Source organism: Thermobia domestica, chromosome 13, assembly GCF_964235325.1.
Source record: "Thermobia domestica chromosome 13, izTheDome1.hap1.1, whole genome shotgun sequence".
In the NCBI taxonomy this organism is placed as follows: Eukaryota; Metazoa; Arthropoda; class Insecta; order Zygentoma; family Lepismatidae; genus Thermobia; species Thermobia domestica.
The window spans coordinates 35,356,781-35,379,662 of record NC_137466.1 but is presented as its reverse complement, the minus strand read 5'-3'; the positions used below and the strand labels follow the sequence as shown (position 1 = coordinate 35,379,662).

Genomic DNA, 22,882 nt, shown 5'->3' with positions numbered 1-22,882 from the left:
GTACCGCCAAGCTAATTTTAGCAATGGTTTCAAACTAAACAGCGATTTGTCTCAAAACTAATATTACGGGTGCAGACCTTGGGGGTCTAAAACTAGAAGCCATTGGGCCTTATGTAGAGTCGTTCTGATGCGCGATTAGTGCAATACTAAAGAATTCGACTAACATATGTTTCCTGTAGTAGTCAGGCCTTTAGTATAACGCTAATCATACGTCAAAATGACTGCATAAGGCGGACTATGTTTATTTAGTATTGAATGGGTATTACTCTGCAGTTGAAAAGACGATAAGTAATTGTTTAGTACTTCCATCTATATTTTCACAAAAAATGATGGAATTAGAGTGTTTTTATAACGGAAAGAGTACAGATGAAGTGTAAGATGATTATTTTTACACGGTACTATTCTATTTATTATATTATAGACGTATTATTTTGTCTCCTAGAGGAAGCCACTCTCAGAGCTCCGGGTGGGGAGGCAGTGGCTCCCAAAAATATGTCTGGAAGAAACACAGATCAAATTTTCATTTTATATTAATCATTTCCCTGCTAAACAAGTACAGTTTTATTATTGAGAAAGGGTACAAATGCATGTTAAGTTTTGTGGGGTCCGGTCCGGTCCGGTCCGACGGACCCTTCACATAGGTGGCCCCTGTTTTGAACTTAGTTACTTCTACCAGAACGAAGATGAAATAACCTTGCTCTGATTATCTTTCTTTAAAAGCCTGAACATGTTACTATATTTTTAAAAAAATGCCCAACGCATTTTCCAGGATGGAAAAAGAGGATATGTGCAGGGAAAGAAAACGTTTGGCAATCCTATAATTAGTGATATTTAGAATTCTTAATTAGTATTGTTTACAAAAAATAAGCAGTGCTAGTGATATTTTTTTTCTTTTAATTTCGTTTGTTTGCCATTTTCGGTGTTTTATTTTGTCATAACTGCCGGTATTTTACTCATTACAGATGGTGCTGGTAGCACTAGCTGTTCTAAGGCTCAAGCTTCTTTTGATAAACGAAGAAAAGATGGAACGCTGGGAATGCTAGAAATAAGACCTGTCTGCGATACCAAAGGAGAATTCATACCTTCTCATTGCGTATTTGACTCCATGTAAGTAAACATGTGTATAAACATTTAAATTTTTAATCATCTTAGAAGGTGCGTTTAGGAAGAACTTCCCATGCTGAAACGTCGCCAACACTTAGTGGCCCACTTGCTTGTAAATGTCGATCGTTGATATAGCGACGCGTCAAAGGATTGCCGCTAGTGTGCCACTGGTCGCAGGGTTTCATCGAGTTGAAACAGATATCTAGAGTAGGGGTGTAAAGTTACCACCGAGTAGCAGCTAGGTTTTAATTTTGTCTGCGTACCTTCGATTGTGTCGGAGAATCGCGAAGGGACCAACACGAACTATCGCCAGTCATGTGCATGTGGTTATTATTATATATTTTTTTCCTGACGAATTGTTCCTAAAGTGAGCTCCGGGAGTCAAGAGTAGAGATGCAAAAAAAAAAAAAAAAAAAAGGCTTTTTTGAATCAATGGTTTTTTTCACATAAAAAGCCGGCTTTTTTGGGACAAAAACGAGAATTTCGGAAATTTTGGCTATTTTCATTTTCATGATTTTTCTATCCAAATAGCTTTCTTATAGTATATTCTATAGTTAGATAAGAATTCCATGACCTAAATGCCATATTTAGCTCTGTAATTTACCATCAAGATGGATGGAGCACATGTTTTGCGAATTAAAGCTAACATGAAGAATGTAGTATTTGAGTGCAATTTTACAGGCTATTTACCTTTATTTTAACTTTTGAGTTATAGACATTTTTTTTCTTCTCTAGATCATTTTAGTTTGTCATCCGTGTTTCATTTCTAAGAGCTTAGTACTCTAGCTTCTAGCACAAAAGTTAAACTTACGTTTTTCTATATATCCGTCAAAGCATACGTTTATCAATATGTCCGTCAAACCGTACTTCCACATTTCTGTTATACTGTAGTTGTGCAATGATTTAGCAGTAATTTTTCGGATACAACCTTGAATACCAATTTATACAAATAATCAGTAGCGGATTTAGAAAAGTACTTTGGAAGGGGTTTCTCTGATTGTTTCATTTTCTAAAAAGTCCTAATTTTATTTGGGAGGTGCTTGAAGTTTATGAGTACAGGCATAACTAATATTTCGTTTCGTTTATATGTTTAGCAATAATCTTCCGGATACAACTTTAAAAATCATTTTATATTGAGAATCCGTGGCGAATTTAGAAAAGTATTTTGGAAGGGGTTTTCTTACTACTAATGTTTAGTTTTTCTAAACATTCGTAATTTTTATTTGACGGGAGCTTAAAGTTTATGAGTAAAGGCATAACTAATAGATATTTCGTTAGTTTTAGACATTCCGCAACTTTGGGAAAGAGGCTTCAGTCCGAAAGACCGACTCCCTAACCTTCGGAAAACCGTCACTGCTGGTAATTAGTAATACAGTGAGACCTCTCTAAAGCAGAGAGGCGTGCGGAATCAAAAATTGTCCGCTATAGAGAGGTGTCCACCTTAAAGAGATTTCAATATTTTCTTACTTAAATTGGTAAACATGGTAATATGCAATTAGATAAAATATTTTTGCATGAATTATGTATTCACGATTATTACCAAAATGTTAATGTACCTGCATTATCCTCCGCCATCCAATACTCTATGTTCGAGGCACAACATGGAAATAAGATGTTATAGTACTCTGCACTTTACATTTATCATTACTTACTACATTTTCAGTATGTTCTTTAATTTGTGGATTAATTGCAGTCCAGTAGGTTTTTTTTATTTTTTTAAAAGAAATATGCGTAATCGCGGGCAGAAACTACCGAACCTGTCTTCTGCTTGATTAGAGATTCCAGCGGGACAGCAGAATAATGTGCCATCCCAAAAAGGGGGCAACTGTTAATCACTTTTGTGTCTAAAACAGGTTGGGTGTGCAAGTAAAGGACATGAAAGTGTTGTTCAACAGGTGACACATGTATGAATTACTAAAACTGTATTTTTACAGTACTTTTCAACTTGTTTCAAGAGAAAGTGTCCGTAATATTGAGGTAAATAGTACCTATTAAAGACAGAAAAGACTACTACTAGAGAGTGTCCGTACTAGAGAGTGTCCGCTTTAGAGAGAATTGCCAATATGTTTTTTCCTATTATAGTGTTTGGGGATTACAAAATATGTCCGTTACGGAAGGTGTCCGCTTTATAGAAGTATCCGTTAGTAGAGGTTTCACTGTAAGTGCGTTTGCACACGGCAACGATAATATCGGTGGAAGCCCCGATAATATCGGTGTCGGTGTCGCCGTACTTTGCACACGTCGCCGAAAATATCGGTGGAAGCCCCGACAATATCGTTGCCGGTGATGAGCGAAGTAAGCGACACACACAAAAAAATCTTCTCCATATATGAAAACAAATAAAAAAAAATAATAATTGGGAAAAATATTTTTTTAAACAAGGACTACAAAAACTGTTCTGAAGAGGTGTGGAGGACGGTACAAAACTTAGAAAAAATAGCCCTATGCCTAAACATGTTTAGATTTAACAGTGCCGTTTTAAATAGATGCTGTAAACATATTATTTTCGTTTCGATGAGAATTGATGCTGCTGTACATTGCAAACTATATTAGTTTTAATTTTTGTTGGAACACTGTTACATATTGTATGTATATTATTTTGTTTTCCATGCAATTAACATTAATGTCATAATAGATTAAATGATAAGATTCGAATTAGTAATTCTGTTTTACATTGCTCCATACATACACTGGCGCAAATCCTGGGGGGATGAAGGGGACATGTCCCCTCCAATCTTGGAACTGGGGAGATTGTCCCCCCAATAATCCGATTTAAAATGTGTTTTTTGGGAGAGAAATTCGATTGTGTCCGATTGTCAGAAAGGAAAGTGAGATTAAATTAATGTCCACTCAGAATAAGCCTCAAATCTGCCCGCCTCCCAATGTTGAAGACAACTCTGCTCCCCTGATCCTCCACACCATTGTTTCTCGACTACAGAAATAGTTTGAACATCGCTATATATATAATATGGGAACGATCTTACCCCTCCCCCCTCCATGTTGAAGACAGATTTGCGCCGTTGCATACATACCTGTCGTTTCTCGTTTCTTTTTGCCCATGAACTCAAAATCCTGGGCAAGGCTTGCATAAACTTTTCGCCATGCTTTTTGCTTTTCAATTCTGTCCTTGAAAGAGTCTGTTATCCCCATATGCAAGGTCTACATTCCACAAGTTCAATAAGGATTAAAATATCGAATGGAAAAATTCCTGCCATCTCTAAAAATCTAAGCAAAACTAGAAAGATACGAATGCAATAATACACAACCTTTTCATTCAGTCACTGTAGCTAAACTGCAGAACTCTATCAGGGGGTACAAAGGGGAGAGGGAAAACTTGGATACATAGCTTTGGTCTTTATTTTCAATTGCCATTCCACAAATTATTTTTAAAAAGGGGGGATTTGGGATAGTTTTGGAAATGAGAGAAAAAATCTGCAACAAGTGAAGCATGAAGTCACATCCCTATTGTTGAGATCACAATCAAGAAAATGCCAAATGAGTAACTTGTCCTTGAGGCTTTGGAAAGAGTGTTTGATTGTGTTGGTTTCGTTTCAAAATAATAATAATTCTACTTTGATTTGTCAACAAATATTCTAGTCAATCATCGCTTATTGAGTGGAACCGGGAAGAGTGATCTGCACACAATTCTGATGAAAATTAAAAAAAGTAATAATAATCAGAATTTTTTTTCCATATGCTTATGTTCACAGTGTATCAAACTTTGAAAATTACGCTTAAATTAATTTCCAGAATGTATTAAAATTTAAAAGCATTAATAGATTAAAAAATAAACCATCAAAGTGTGTGTGAGAGAGAGAGAGAGAAAGAACAAAAATAAAAAAAGAGTGAAAAATAATCAAGAAATTGGTTATCTAAATTTCCTATATTCTATTTGGTAATAGCTATTTAGAGGGAAACCAGTACTCTACAGACTTCCCATATTTTATATTTATTTAATAAAGGGAATTAGCTACTCCAAAACAGAGACTGTAAAAAAATAATAAGCTGTTCCGAAGTTGTTGATAGGACAAGATAATAATAATAATATTATAAAATTGTAATAGAAAAAATGGAAACACAAAATTCCAAAGACAAGAAACGAAACAAAAATACACAGCGCCTTGTTACTCACTCTCTTCATCTAACCCGCTGGCCGGCCGACATTATCGGTGGCGTGTGCATCCAATCATAAGAAAATATTGCCCCCGACAAAATCGGTGTCGGCAATACCGCCGACAGTATCGGGGGCTTGGCCGACAGCATCTGCGTGTCGGAGGATCGGCCGATAATATCGATGGCGTGTGCAAGCTACGATTTGAATACATTGAAGTCGATTTCACTGCCGACTTTATCGGTGCTTCCACCGATTTTATCGTTGTCGCGTGCAAACGCACTAATAACGATTTAAAAATAATAAGAAAGGAAGTCGGCCAACTCCTACACTCCTAGTCGGCCAGTACACGCACTATTTCTACATTCACAGATGGAATGAAGGAAAGCTTGGTCAGAATGGTAGAATGCTGGGTTGAATCCCGAGTAGATGTATACTCATACGTCCTTTTTTTGACCTTGAAAGTACTTATACTCTATGTACATACTGTCGTTGAAGTAATGAATATTGTAAGAACTCTAAGTACTCTCATTGAAGTAATAAATGTTTTAATTGTAATTGAATTATTACCGGTACTTTAGGAACAATTACTGACAGGTAATTACACATGCTGTACCGGACTGTAGTTTCATTACTCCAGTGTTGCCTTTTTGCCTATGTAACAATGAAACGACTTAGTTTTTGTTTTTATACTCATTACCTGTAACTAGTATTACTATGTGTACTTACTGTATTGCCCTTTGAACATATGTAACCTCCAAAGTACTTACACTTTTATTACTTGTATGCAACTTACCTTTTCACGTATGTAGTTTCATTGCCGAACTGTAATTGAAGTTCATAAGTACCCGTAATGTACCTTTTATTTGAATTAAACTTGTGGTAGTATGCTAATTACTAACCTTTTGCCATTAATATTAACATACGGCTGAAGGACAATTACTCACCCTCCATACTCACCCTTCCAGGACAGCAGGAAGCATTCTTTCTTCTTTGAAGACCATTAACTTCCAAGGTCAAAACCTGGTCGGTTTAACTGCTTCGTACTCTCTTATATTCATATACGGAGTTGATTTGTATGTAAGAAATATAATTAGTGATCTTTTGTAATTGTTTGGTAGGGATTATCATATTTCTACTTTTACAAAAGTTCAGAATAATTTTGTTGCGTGTAATGACAACATTTAAGTACATAGGGTATGTATAAAGAATTAGTAATAAATTAATTTAATATTTAATTGTATTACATGGATGTGATACAGCATAGTAATTCTCTTTACTTGGTTGGAAGAGAGGAAAAAAAAACTTGAATAAATTCTTTAACGACTAGCACGCGGAAAGACGGAACGGGAAAAAAAGGATGAAAAAGTCATTTCTTTTTTCTTTGGCGCAACTGAATAAGGTCGCCGAGGGTTTATGTTAATTTATTTTTTGTTTCGTATTGTCTGAGAGGAAACTTACATCTTTGAAATGTCTGCAGAATGTAATTTATATGAATTCATGTGAATGTATCACCATAGTCGCTTAGTTATATCTATTAAGAAAACGATTATACAGGTACAATAGCAGGGACAGCTGATTGTGTTTTCTGTAACAGGTAGCAAGGGTTTTATTCACTTTCTGTTTTTCACTTTCTCTTTCTTTCTCTCTTTCTTCCTCTCTGTATGTGTATGTGTGTGTGTGTGTTTGACCTTCAGAACTCTCACACAAAGGATTTTTATATTTATTTTTTACCCGTTAGGAAATATGTTATATATGAGCTGGAGTAGTTGGGATATTTTGATTAAAATATATTTCATTATTTAACTGTACATAAACGCACAAATAGTTAATAAGACATATTATGAAGAATGAAAACACACTTATTTCTTATTGATTGTGTATTAATGTTTGACGTAAAGATATGTACGTGTTTGTATTTTGAAAGTGAAATGAAGTATTTGAAGTTTTACGTTTAACGAATATACCGGCTAAACTAAAGGAGACGGCGATGATGAGAAATGAATGAAATAGTGGAATGGAGAAAGTGAGAGGAAACAGGAGAACAGCGAGAAACCCTATGCACACAGTGTTTGTTAACCACAAAGCTCACTTGGTGCGCTGGGATTGAACCAAGTACCCCTGCACCAGAGACGAACTTTACCACTGAGTATTGCAGCTCTTGTTTGTATTTGAGTTTACTTTTTACGATTATATTTTCGGATAAATGAGAGGAATTAATAAAGTACACATTTATAATTTGGTGGAACGAGAATGTAGGAGGACATGGGAGAACTATTGGCACAATATTTTGTACTAGAAATACACTTGAAATAAACGAAAGCATTTCGTTTCAGAAGTGGCTTAGTTTATGGACAGTACTATTTACTGCTTACGAAGTTTTGGTACCAAACATTTTATAAGGAAAGAAATGTATTGTAGGTGAATAATGTTTGCAAGCGTAACATGGCACAGTTACCGGATAAAATTTTGAGTATGGAATTAGATTTTATGTATTTGTATAGATAATACAATAAGTTCAAGGAAATGGATCGAAAATAATAAATTGTGTTATATTATTGAAGTTGAATTGAATTTCAGTTTAGCGTCCCTTTTAACAGCGAGGCTATATGAGACGTGGACCTACTGATTAACGTGGAATCCGAACTACATGAGCCCACCGGAAATCGAATTCGGGTTTTTGTATGCTTACCGCTTAGCCACGGAGGAGCTTATTATTGAAGTTGATTGCTTGACTGAAGGATATTGCTTTTAACACTGAAAACCCACAATTATTTTCCACTGAGAGTTCAATAGCGACTATATGTATAAAAAATAGATTAGTAAAGGAGATATATGTAATGCACGTTAGGACAACTTTGGTATCATCTAATCAGTGTAGGTAGCGACATTAATAGTGTGTTTCTTTTTATTAGAATTAGCTTTTATATACAAATTGAAACATTCAATTTTCAATAAGGGATACCACCTGGAACACTATAGTGAAATTGTTTTACAGCGTCAGGTAGAAGGCAAACAGCAGCACAAGTGGCGACAACTATTAGCATGACTAAATTATAGGATAAAGTGTGAATGAGAGATCGGGATGCCTTGTGTATGTAATAATAATAATAATAATAATAATAATAATAATAATAATAATAATAATAAGTATGGTTAATTTTGACACCTAGAAAATTATGCAATTAACATTTCATAACTGTTTTGAGGGTTGCATATGATATTCACAAACAGCTTGATACGATTTTAGTTGAGAAGTGTGCTTAAGTATTGAATGTGTTCATCTATTTTCTTCGTGCTTTTGAATTAAGAATAGAATATGTTAGATAAACTAGAAAATATTTTCACCCATTGCTATGCTATTGGATTGAAATACTGAATTTAATCATTTCAGGAAATTGTTGAGTTACTGTTTTACTGGTTCTTTGAATGACTAAAATTTAAAATCAAGGCTACATGAGAAGGGTGCTATTATTTAAAGTGGAATTTGAGCTATTACTGTGATTTATAACCGAGGAACGTAGTCCATTTAGAAATAGGAAGAGGTGGACTTAATTCCAAGCAAATGAGAAGTGGCTTGTTTTAAGATAGCACTGGATAAAGCATACCCTTTAACTGGCCTACACACCGTCTACATGATGTAACTAGCTCTATTAAGAGTTAGGATGGGTTGCATTTTAGATATAACGAAAGCTTTACGCAGTATACTTGACATTTATGCTACGTAAAAATAACGTATTTTTAAATAATGTTTTATAAGTGTTTGTAAGTTTGTGATTTCTGTGACAAAAATTTGCATTAGGAAGTGTGCTGCAATCTATTTTGTATTTATATAATTATTACTATAATTATATTTGCTATACTTCAAACAAAATCAACGAGACTTAGGCCTAATAAATGACTGCTTATTTTTAACAAAACATATTGCATTCAATTTGTTTTGTTTGAAATATAATTTTGTTCTTATATTTGATATTGAGGAATTTCCGGCTGTACTGTGATCATAAGACTTCTAAGAAGGAAGTGAAGAATAGCAAGCGAAACGAAAATGGCCCCAACTGTGTGTAAATTAGCAATTCACAACTTTTAATGCAAGTTGGCTACTAGTATGTAACTGACAGATTGTTAGAATTTTGCAGATACTCGCTTACTGCTAACTTAGAGATCAGAAAAATTTTAAGTTCCGCAAGTCTAGTGCAAGTGAAGCACAAACTTATGCTGTGTAAGATGTGACATACTTTGCAATGAAGCAGAAACGGAACTGGTGGGTCACATACCTAGAACAGATAGAACATGGACGAGAAATAACATACATTGGATTTTCTAGAGATAAGAAGCGATGTACATAGAAGACAATCGAATAAAAAATCTATAGATATAAGCTGTCGTTTAGCAGAAACTGTACAAATCGAAAAGATCAGCTGATGGAAACATGTAGAAGAAAATGATGGAGACCTTCGTTCAGGAGATGATTGATATCATTTGAATACATATGAAAGTTACACTTTTATATTTAAGCTGAACGTTACAATTTTTCTACAGCGATAGGAAAATGATTTATCAGTTGGCAACACTGAAAAACGTTAGAAGCACAGACGGTGGATGGTTTGAATTATTTATTTTTACGTTCTAATAGTTTTTTAGTCTCACATACATTAATTGTATTTTCGTTTCTTTATTATAAATATGAACATGCAAAGCATTTTGTTTATACGACTATTTTTAATTATTTGATATTTGATACTGTACTAATTGGTATATTATTTCAATTACTAGAAGATAGTTGAAAAGTTTTGTGTAGCTAGACGACTATGGAAACCTTAGAGTATTGTGATATGAGCATGTTTCAAGTTACAGGAGAAGGGTGAAACAGAATCATGATGAAAATTTGTAGAAGGAGAATTTGTAAGGAAATAAGAGATTCGTGAATTTAGAGACAATTGAAATCATATTTAGTTATTAAACTAAAAATATTTGATAAAGATTTTTAAAATTTTCTATAATTTTATATGACATCCAGTTAAAAATGCGCACGTTATTCACAAGTAATGTAGTTAGACACGTATTTGAAGACATTTAGTGGTACTTTGATACATTTTTAAAGATATGCCTGAATATTATTTTTAACGATATATAATTATTTTGACTATGTAGCTGAAAAGCAATGATACTGATATGTATTTTGGCTATATGTTTTGTTTTCCAATGCCCTAATACGTAATATAAGCTATTGAGCATTTCACGAACTTATTTCGTTCATCCAATACTAAATTATATACGTCACTTGCACATTTAAATCAGTAAATTTTTAACTTATGAACCAACTAGTTATTACATCATAATAAATACATTACATCATAATAAATTATAATTGAGCAAATCAATTATTTCTAAGTCTTTAGCAGTGGAAGTTCAGATCTTAACTATCTCAATTGTTCAGAATTGGATTCCAATTGTAAGTACAACTGTTATGATTACTTTGGATATTTTAGTTTCATATTTAAGTATAAAGTTTGATTGTTTATTATCTATATAAGTAAATGTTTGTATTCATACTATTTAAAAGTACCTATAATACATTTTCAATGAAAGGAAAATTTTCTGCATTTTAGTTTATCCCAAAAAAAAAACAATATGTAGTGTATCCTCTTGCAAGAGAAATGTTTCTGAAATTCAGTTTAACAGAAAATGTTAGTAATAAACTATGTTTTAAAAAAAACTTAGTACAAAAATTAATGTATATTGTAACCAAACATTTCTACATTTTAGTTAGAAGTTAGAAAAAAGTTCTAGCACCACAAGTTAGAAAAATATGTCGTGTAATTTTCTGCAAGAAAAGTTTCTGGAATTTATTTTAACAAAAAAAAGGGTTTGTAACAAAATATGTTATTAAAATCTTTTTAGTACAAAATTTCTTTCTAGACTGTTGTATCAAAACAATGTTGCCGAAAAGTTTATTTATTTTTAGTTTATCATAAAAGTTAGATATAATATATAGTGTATTTTTTCTGCTAAGTGTTTTACTAACATTATGTTACTAACTGTTTTGTTAAACGAAGTTCCAGAAACTTTTCTTGCAGACAATTCCCCCACATATTGTTTCTAACGATACTGATAAACTAAAATTCAGAATGTTTATTGTTACAACATTAAACATTAACTTTTGCACTAAAAGGGTTTTGTTAAGATGATGTTACTAACTGTTTTGTTAAACGAAGTTCCAGAAATCTTTTCTTGCAGAAAATTACACTACATATTGTTTCTTCGGATAAACTAAAATGCAGAATGTTTATTGTTACAAACTATACAGATAAATTTTGCACTAAAAATGTTTTACTAACATTATGTTACTAACTGTTTTGTTAAACGAAGTTCCAGAAACTTTTCTTGCAGACAATTACACCACATATTGTTTCTAACGTTACTGATAAACTAGAATGCAGAATGTTTATTATTACAACATTAAACATTAACTTTTGCACTAAAAGTGTTTTACTAACGTTATGTTACTAACTCTTTTGTTAAACGAAGTTCCAGAAATCTTTTCTTGCAGAAAATTACACTACATATTGTTTCTTCGGATAAACTAAAATGCCGAATGTTTATTGTTACAAACTATACAGATAAAGTTTGCACTAAAAATGTTTTACTAACATTATGTTACTAACTGTTTTGTTAAACGAAGTTCCAGAAACTTTTCTTGCAGACAATTACACCACATATTGTTTCTAACGTTACTGATAAACTAGAATGCAGAATGTTTATTATTACAACATTAAACATTAACTTTTGCACTAAAAGTGTTTTACTAACGTTATGTTACTAACTCTTTTGTTAAACGAAGTTCCAGAAATCTTTTCTTGCAGAAAATTACACTACATATTGTTTCTTCGGATAAACTAAAATGCAGAATGTTTATTGTTACAAACTATACAGATAAATTTTGCACTAAAAGTGTTTTACTAACATTATGTTACTAACTCTTTTGTTAAACGAAGTTCCAGAAACTTTTCTTGCAGACAATTCCACCACATATTGTTTCTAACGTTACTGATAAACTAGAATGCAGAATGTTTATTGTTACAACATTAAACATTAACTTTTGCACTAAAAGTGTTTTACCTAACATTATGTTACTAACTCTTTTCTTAAACCAAGTTCCAGAAAACTTTTCTTGCAGAAAAAATACACTATATATTATATCTAACTTTTATGATAAACTAAAAATAAATAAACTTTTCGGTAACATTGTTTTGATACAACAGTCTAGAAAGAAATTTTGTACTAAAAAGATTTTAATAACATATTTTGTTACAAACCCTTTTTTTTTGTTAAAATAAATTCCAGAAACTTTTCTTGCAGAAAATTACACGACATATTTTTCTAACTTGTGGTGCTAGAACTTTTTTCTAACTTCTAACTAAAATGTAGAAATGTTTGGTTACAATATACATTAATTTTTGTACTAAGTTTTTTTTAAAACATAGTTTATTACTAACATTTTCTGTTAAACTGAATTTCAGAAACATTTCTCTTGCAAGAGGATACACTACATATTGTTTTTTTTTTGGGATAAACTAAAATGCAGAAAATTTTCCTTTCATTGAAAATGTATTATAGGTACTTTTAAATAGTATGAATACAAACATTTACTTATATAGATAATAAACAATCAAACTTTATACTTAAATATGAAACTAAAATATCCAAAGTAATCATAACAGTTGTACTTACAATTGGAATCCAATTCTGAACAATTGAGATAGTTAAGATCTGAACTTCCACTGCTAAAGACTTAAAAATAATTGATTTGCTCAATTATAATTTATTATGATGTAATGTATTTATTATGATGTAATAACTAGTTGGTTCATAAGTTAAAAATTTACTGATTTAAATGTGCAAGTGACATATATAATTTAGTATTGGATGAACGAAATAAGTTCGTGAAATGCTCAATAGCTTATATTACGTATTAGGGCATTGGAAAACAAAACATATAGCCAAAATACATATCAGTATCATTGCTTTTCAGCTACATAGTCAAAATAATTATATATCGTTAAAAATAATATTCAGGCATATCTTTAAAAATGTATCAAAGTACCACTAAATGTCTTCAAATACGTGTCTAACTACATTACTTGTGAATAACGTGCGCATTTTTAACTGGATGTCATATAAAATTATAGAAAATTTTAAAAATCTTTATCAAATATTTTTAGTTTAATAACTAAATATGATTTCAATTGTCTCTCTAAATTCACGAATCTCTTATTTCCTTACAAATTCTCCTTCTACAAATTTTCATCATGATTCTGTTTCACCCTTCTCCTGTAACTTGAAACATGCTCATATCACAATACTCTAAGGTTTCCATAGTCGTCTAGCTACACAAAACTTTTCAACTATCTTCTAGTAATTGAAATAATATACCAATTAGTACAGTATCAAATATCAAATAATTAAAAATAGTCGTATAAACAAAATGCTTTGCATGTTCATATTTATAATAAAGAAACGAAAATACAATTAATGTATGTGAGACTAAAAAACTATTAGAACGTAAAAATAAATAATTCAAACCATCCACCGTCTGTGCTTCTAACGTTTTTCAGTGTTGCCAACTGATAAATCATTTTCCTATCGCTGTAGAAAAATTGTAACGTTCAGCTTAAATATAAAAGTGTAACTTTCATATGTATTCAAATGATATCAATCATCTCCTGAACGAAGGTCTCCATCATTTTCTTCTACATGTTTCCATCAGCTGATCTTTTCGATTTGTACAGTTTCTGCTAAACGACAGCTTATATCTATAGATTTTTTATTCGATTGTCTTCTATGTACATCGCTTCTTATCTCTAGAAAATCCAATGTATGTTATTTCTCGTCCATGTTCTATCTGTTCTAGGTATGTGACCCACCAGTTCCGTTTCTGCTTCATTGCAAAGTATGTCACATCTTACACAGCATAAGTTTGTGCTTCACTTGCACTAGACTTGCGGAACTTAAAATTTTTCTGATCTCTAAGTTAGCAGTAAGCGAGTATCTGCAAAATTCTAACAATCTGTCAGTTACATACTAGTAGCCAACTTGCATTAAAAGTTGTGAATTGCTAATTTACACACAGTTGGGGCCATTTTCGTTTCGCTTGCTATTCTTCACTTCCTTCTTAGAAGTCTTATGATCACAGTACAGCCGGAAATTCCTCAATATCAAATATAAGAACAAAATTATATTTCAAACAAAACAAATTGAATGCAATATGTTTTGTTAAAAATAAGCAGTCATTTATTAGGCCTAAGTCTCGTTGATTTTGTTTGAAGTATAGCAAATATAATTATAGTAATAATTATATAAATACAAAATAGATTGCAGCACACTTCCTAATGCAAATTTTTGTCACAGAAATCACAAACTTACAAACACTTATAAAACATTATTTAAAAATACGTTATTTTTACGTAGCATAAATGTCAAGTATACTGCGTAAAGCTTTCGTTATATCTAAAATGCAACCCATCCTAACTCTTAATAGAGCTAGTTACATCATGTAGACGGTGTGTAGGCCAGTTAAAGGGTATGCTTTATCCAGTGCTATCTTAAAACAAGCCACTTCTCATTTGCTTGGAATTAAGTCCACCTCTTCCTATTTCTAAATGGACTACGTTCCTCGGTTATAAATCACAGTAATAGCTCAAATTCCACTTTAAATAATAGCACCCTTCTCATGTAGCCTTGATTTTAAATTTTAGTCATTCAAAGAACCAGTAAAACAGTAACTCAACAATTTCCTGAAATGATTAAATTCAGTATTTCAATCCAATAGCATAGCAATGGGTGAAAATATTTTCTAGTTTATCTAACATATTCTATTCTTAATTCAAAAGCACGAAGAAAATAGATGAACACATTCAATACTTAAGCACACTTCTCAACTAAAATCGTATCAAGCTGTTTGTGAATATCATATGCAACCCTCAAAACAGTTATGAAATGTTAATTGCATAATTTTCTAGGTGTCAAAATTAACCATACTTATTATTATTATTATTATTATTATTATTACATACACAAGGCATCCCGATCTCTCATTCACACTTTATCCTATAATTTAGTCATGCTAATAGTTGTCGCCACTTGTGCTGCTGTTTGCCTTCTACCTGACGCTGTAAAACAATTTCACTATAGTGTTCCAGGTGGTATCCCTTATTGAAAATTGAATGTTTCAATTTGTATATAAAAGCTAATTCTAATAAAAAGAAACACACTATTAATGTCGCTACCTACACTGATTAGATGATACCAAAGTTGTCCTAACGTGCATTACATATATCTCCTTTACTAATCTATTTTTTATACATATAGTCGCTATTGAACTCTCAGTGGAAAATAATTGTGGGTTTTCAGTGTTAAAAGCAATATCCTTCAGTCAAGCAATCAACTTCAATAATAAGCTCCTCCGTGGCTAAGCGGTAAGCATACAAAAACCCGAATTCGATTTCCGGTGGGCTCATGTAGTTCGGATTCCACGTTAATCAGTAGGTCCACGTCTCATATAGCCTCGCTGTTAAAAGGGACGCTAAACTGAAATTCAATTCAACTTCAATAATATAACACAATTTATTATTTTCGATCCATTTCCTTGAACTTATTGTATTATCTATACAAATACATAAAATCTAATTCCATACTCAAAATTTTATCCGGTAACTGTGCCATGTTACGCTTGCAAACATTATTCACCTACAATACATTTCTTTCCTTATAAAATGTTTGGTACCAAAACTTCGTAAGCAGTAAATAGTACTGTCCATAAACTAAGCCACTTCTGAAACGAAATGCTTTCGTTTATTTCAAGTGTATTTCTAGTACAAAATATTGTGCCAATAGTTCTCCCATGTCCTCCTACATTCTCGTTCCACCAAATTATAAATGTGTACTTTATTAATTCCTCTCATTTATCCGAAAATATAATCGTAAAAAGTAAACTCAAATACAAACAAGAGCTGCAATACTCAGTGGTAAAGTTCGTCTCTGGTGCAGGGGTACTTGGTTCAATCCCAGCGCACCAAGTGAGCTTTGTGGTTAACAAACACTGTGTGCATAGGGTTTCTCGCTGTTCTCCTGTTTCCTCTCACTTTCTCCATTCCACTATTTCATTCATTTCTCATCATCGCCGTCTCCTTTAGTTTAGCCGGTATATTCGTTAAACGTAAAACTTCAAATACTTCATTTCACTTTCAAAATACAAACACGTACATATCTTTACGTCAAACATTAATACACAATCAATAAGAAATAAGTGTGTTTTCATTCTTCATAATATGTCTTATTAACTATTTGTGCGTTTATGTACAGTTAAATAATGAAATATATTTTAATCAAAATATCCCAACTACTCCAGCTCATATATAACATATTTCCTAACGGGTAAAAAATAAATATAAAAATCCTTTGTGTGAGACTTCTGAAGGTCAAACACACACACACATACACATACAGAGAGGAAGAAAGAGAGAAAGAAAGAGAAAGTGAAAAACAAAAAGTGAATAAAACCCTTGCTACCTGTTACAGAAAACACAATCAGCTGTCCCTGCTATTGTACCTGTATAATCGTTTTCTTAATAGATATAACTAAGCGACTATGGTGATACATTCACATGAATTCATATAAATTACATTCTGCAGACATTTCAAAGATGTAAGTTTCCTCTCAGACAATACGAAACAAAAAATAAATTAACATAAACCCTCGGCGACCTTATTCAGTTGCGCCAAAGAAAAAAGAAATGATTTTTTCATCCTTTTTTTCCCGTTCCGTCTTTCCGCGTGCTAGTCGTTAAAGAATTTATTCAAGTTTTTTTTTCCTCTCTTCCAACCAAGTAAAGAGAATTACTATGCTGTATCACATCCATGTAATACAATTAAATATTAAATTAATTTATTACTAATTCTTTATACATACCCTATGTACTTAAATGTTGTCATTACACGCAACAAAATTATTCTGAACTTTTGTAAAAGTAGAAATATGATAATCCCTACCAAACAATTACAAAAGATCACTAATTATATTTCTTACATACAAATCAACTCCGTATATGAATATAAGAGAGTACGAAGCAGTTAAACCGACCAGGTTTTGACCTTGGAAGTTAATGGTCTTCAAAGAAGAAAGAATGCTTCCTGCTGTCCTGGAAGGGTGAGTATGGAGGGTGAGTAATTGTCCTTCAGCCGTATGTTAATATTAATGGCAAAAGGTTAGTAATTAGCATACTACCACAAGTTTAATTCAAATAAAAGGTACATTACGGTACTTATGAACTTCAATTACAGTTCGGCAATGAAACTACATACGTGAAAAGGTAAGTTGCATACAAGTAATAAAAGTGTAAGTACTTTGGAGGTTACATATGTTCAAAGGGCAATACAGTAAGTACACATAGTAATACTAGTTACAGGTAATGAGTATAAAAACAAAAACTAAGTCGTTTCATTGTTACATAGGCAAAAAGGCAACACTGGAGTAATGAAACTACAGTCCGGTACAGCATGTGTAATTACCTGTCAGTAATTGTTCCTAAAGTACCGGTAATAATTCAATTACAATTAAAACATTTATTACTTCAATGAGAGTACTTAGAGTTCTTACAATATTCATTACTTCAACGACAGTATGTACATAGAGTATAAGTACTTTCAAGGTCAAAAAAAGGACGTATGAGTATACATCTACTATCCCGAACTTCCCGATAGAAGCGCAAAAGCCAAGCACTCAGTCATGTTTGTTGTGCAGTTGTATTTAGCTTAACTTAAATATATTCCATAGTCCTTTTTTTGGGGGGGGAGTTCCGTAATGATATGTTGAATCCCCCTTGTTAAAAATTCAGAAAACTTGAGGACTGGGTAAACCGTGATGGTGGTCAAGGGCGCCCATGTTGTGGTTTCCAAGGGGGGGCAAGTATAAGCGACGTTTCAAAAATAGTTTCAAATTTTGCTGTATCTAATGTAAAAATTCTATTGGATTTTCGATATTCTGAAGTACATTTTTTCTAGGGGGGGCGATCGCCCCCTTGCCCCCCCTGATGGGCACCCTCGATGGTGGTTATAAAAATTTAACTGTAGAATTTCAAGAATATACAGAACTAAAAGTTCCAGTTGTTAGGTGTCTCCTGGTTCGTGTTTAGTAATCTTCAAAATAATTCAAACGTTTTAACACTTTTTTTAGCTGGTTTTTAATACTTAATCATGAGAAGCGTACATAATCAACTTTCTGCATATACAACAAGATGTCTACATCTTTATACACACTTATTTACTCAACAAGATGTCTACATACATGTACATTTATTTACGACGTTGCTATAGCAACAACTCTCTTTTTTAGTTAACGATTACAAAATAATCTCTCGAAATCTCTATGTGTCTTTCTTTTCTTTATACATAATACTGCTCAAATAATTCGCCTCTGATCCCTTTTTATAAGCTGGCACAGATTGCTAATATTATATACAACGTTATCGTTGTAGATGTCGCCCGGACGGGACTTCCATAATAGTTCTACTATGAAGGAAAGAACCCTGGGTTAAATATCATGAAACACCTACCTTTTGAATAGCCCTCGTATATTTAGTATCACCTTTAATACAAATATTTTGCTTTTCCATTTATATATAATATATTATAAGATTACACATTTTTTATATTTATCAATATATCTCAATACTAATAACGACGATTTACAATTATCATGAATGAGGCTATTCAAAAATTAAACCTAATTGATAGTTTCCTTCATGTTCAAATTACAAATAAAGATCTTCATAATATTAAATATTAGCAAGGTTAAAAGGCGATAAAATTAGAACATATAAACACATTGATGATTATCATTTAATACATTAATAAGCTTTGAAAAATTAAGGGATTCGATATTCATTATTCTTATTCTTTCCATATAATAAGTTGCATTTATCTTATATAAATCTGTCATTACCTTCATACGTTTACATTAAAATTATGATCTTTTATTTTTTTAATATTTATAATATTCGCATGAGATTCGAACAGAATGAAAACACGACAACAAGAGTAGCGTCTTACAATAAAGCTTTTAGATAATTTCTTATCATGAAACACAAATTAACAATTCCTCAAATTAATACTATAAAAGGAAATTGCAACAAAACTATAAGGAATAAATTCAATAATATTTTCAGTTGACTGCCATAAATTAATTTCATCACTTTCTTAACTATTTCATAATTACATATGCTTTCAACGTACATTTTAATAATAGATCGACTGAAGAACATATCAACCATAGACATAAGCAAAGGTCAATTTAATACAAATCCATCGGACGCCTTTTTGACAGTTCAAGTTATACATTCGAAGCGCTCATTTAAGCAACATTGTATAGCACAATCTTGTGTACATTCTTGTCTTTCATAGGATGATACCATATTTTGATTCCTATTTACAGAATTCCTGCCATCTGCAATTTGATTTTGTGAAGATCGGCGATAACTATTACTTCTACTGAAATTTCTGTTGCTATTTCTAAAATTCCTAGCTCCATTTCTATAATTAGGTTGCGTTTGATTTCCGGTACCATTATAACTACTCATTCTATTATTAAAACTACTGACATTAGAATCATTTTCATGTTGTATATTTACATTACGAACAGAAGCATATTGTGTCTGATTACGTACATAATTACCCTGACCTCTATCCTGCATTTTATTGTTATTCTGTATTACAGACTGACTCTCATAACTCTGAATGAGCATAATTAAATGGTTGAAGTTAAGGCACTGTGCCGACATTAACAACTGTTGTAGTCTAAATGGCAATAAGATTCTAACAGAAGCTATAATTCGGGATTCCGGATGGTTTGGATTTAGTGATCTTAACTCATGATATGTAGATACTACAAATTCAGTAATACTCCGATGTAATTTTGAATTGAAATGCTTCGTTCGCAAGATGGCATCTCTATTCGCTACCATAAAATCGTTTTCATAATTTGATAGAAGAGCATTCTTAAAATCTGAATATGTATGAAGACTACCTCTAATAGCTTTAAACCATGTTAAGCAGGGTGGTAATAAGATGTGCGGTAATAATTTTAAAAACTGAGACTCATCTACACCCATGAGCTCACATTCATCCTGAAATTTTTCGAGAAATGCCCTAGCGGGGATAACTTTTGGCACGCCACTAAATTTTGTAAGCGACTTAACTTCGCTGAATCGCAACTGTTTACCTGTATTCGTCTTCATACCTCTATTGGAGATGTGTTTACGCCTGGATGTTTGCCTCACTCTTCCTTCTCTTTCAGTACTCTCTGCACAACTCGAAGATCCGTCAAGTTTCAAAGTTGGTCTGGGAGGACAATCAGGTACCCAACCTGCAGATGTATGATGATTCATGTATCCATTATCCTGAAATGGAGTTTCGGGAATACATCTTTCCTTGATGAAATTTACTTCGTCTTGCAGTAATTTAATGTGATTTTCATGGGCATTAATCGTTGATTCAAGAACATCCATTGACTCTTGAATTTCCGTGCTCCTTTGTACTACTTTTTCCATTTTCTCATCGTACTTCTCAAATTTTTCCACTACATGTTGGTTCATCTGATTTAATTGACGTTGAACAAGATCCCATCTGTTTTCATTGCATTGTTCCAACTTCGCTATCTTTTCATCAAAATCATTAGCTAACTGGGTTAACTTCTGGTCCAACTTTTCATCAATGTGTTGAACTTGCTGGTCCAATTTTTCATCAAAGTGTTGAACTTGCTAGTCCAATTTTTCATCAAAGTGTTGAACTTGCTGGTCCAATTTTTCATCAAAGTGTTGAATTTGCTCTGACTGGTTCCTCATTTGTTGGGCTAACTCATCACCTTTTCGTACTTGATCCTTAATTTGCTCAGACTGATTTCTTATTTGTTGGGCTAACTCATCACCTTTTCGTACTTGATCCTTAATTTGCTCAGACTGGTTTCTTATTTGTTGGACCAAGTCTTTTAAAATGTCAGTCAAATTTTCACTAAGATTTATTTCTGGATACACACTCGGATCACCAGTTATATTACTACTTGTTGTACTCATAGCCATATTTCGGTGAATCACTTTTCCACTTCTCAATATGGTAACACTAAGGTCACGTCGAAAGCTTGCCGTTTTTACTATTCTTCAAAACGACACTTATATAACTCCCGGTGTTGATGCACCAATTTGTAAGGCGTCTCCTGGTTCGTATTTAGTAATCTTCAAAATAATTCAAACGTTTTAACATTTTTTTAGCTGGTTTTTAAAACTTAACCATGAGAAGCGTACATAATCAACTTTCTGCATATACAACAAGATGTCTACATCTTTATACACACTTATTTACTCAACAAGATGTCTACATACATGTACATTTATTTACGACGTTGCTATAGCAACAACTCTCTTTTTTAGTTAACGATTACAAAATAATCTCTCGAAATCTCTATGGGCCTTATGCAGAGTCATTCCGTCACGTTATTAGTGCCACACTAAAGAGTTCGACTAACATATGTTTCCTGCAGGAGTTAGGCCTTTAGTATGACGCTAATCATACGTCAAAACGACTCTGCATAAGGCGGTATGTGTCTTTCTTTTCTTTATACATAATACTGCTCAAATAATTCGCCTCTGATCCCTTTTTATAAGCTGGCACAGATTGCTAATATTATATAGCCTACAACGTTATCGTTGTACAGATGTGCAACCTTTAATTGTATCATATAAATCTAAGTATATCTCTTATGTTTTATTTTAATTTTATTTTGTTTCAAAAAGAGGGTATGGAATATTTTGAAGTAAAAATACTACATACAATTTTGCTAGTTATTTGTATATATTTTTAAAAGAAGTTTTTACTTTTAGGGTTGGCTCGTTTACACCAGCTGTTTTTTTTTTTTTTTTAATAACTGGTTTAAACCAAAAAAATAAAAAGAACAAAAATGCGAATCGTGTGAACTTCATGGTGACGTTTCCACATTTCAAACCATCTGCATTAGTCTTATTTCCTTTTCACCTTTTAATCAAGGTGTCCCATGTTCAATTCTCGGTCGAACCACAATCCTTCTTTCATGTGTAAACCAAGTAGCGGTTCGGATGTCACTTTAAGCGAAAGTCTTCTCCTTGATAACCTCGGCATTACGTAAGGATGTTAAGGCTAAACATACGAAACGAAACCAAATTATATATTTCTGCATGCCTGTTATTTTATAAAGAAGCCAAGGTTGCTTAAATATTTATTTATTTATTTATTTAACAATCACCAGATACAGCTCAGAGGCCATTTTACACTGGATAACAACAACAACAACAACAATGGAAAGGATTTGGGAAGGTATCGGCCAGGGCCTGTTTACTAGGTACCATCCCGGCATTTGCCTGGTAGGACTGAGGGAAACCCTGGAAAACCTCAGTCAGGATGGTCGGCAGCGGGATTCGAACCCACGACCTCCCGAATGAGAAGCCAACGCTCTACCACTTGAGCTACTTCGCTCGGTATATTGATTGAAATTGGTAAAATTTATCGATTGCCTACGTAGCTTCCAACATTAGCTTGAATTGGACTTTCAATGATATGTACGCACTAAATTTATAATTTAAT

General features: G+C 32.6%; 1 protein-coding gene across 1 annotated transcript in view; it reads left to right on the top strand.

Moving 5' to 3' along the window:
- Nucleotides 1-22,882, top strand: part of LOC145668093 (uncharacterized) — a 94,471-nt gene that overhangs the window by 26,745 nt on the left and 44,844 nt on the right. The window contains exon 3 of the mRNA XM_081735611.1: nt 963-1,107. Coding sequence (XP_081591737.1) covers nt 963-1,107 — 145 coding nt within the window. The remainder of the gene's footprint in view (nt 1-962; nt 1,108-22,882) is intronic.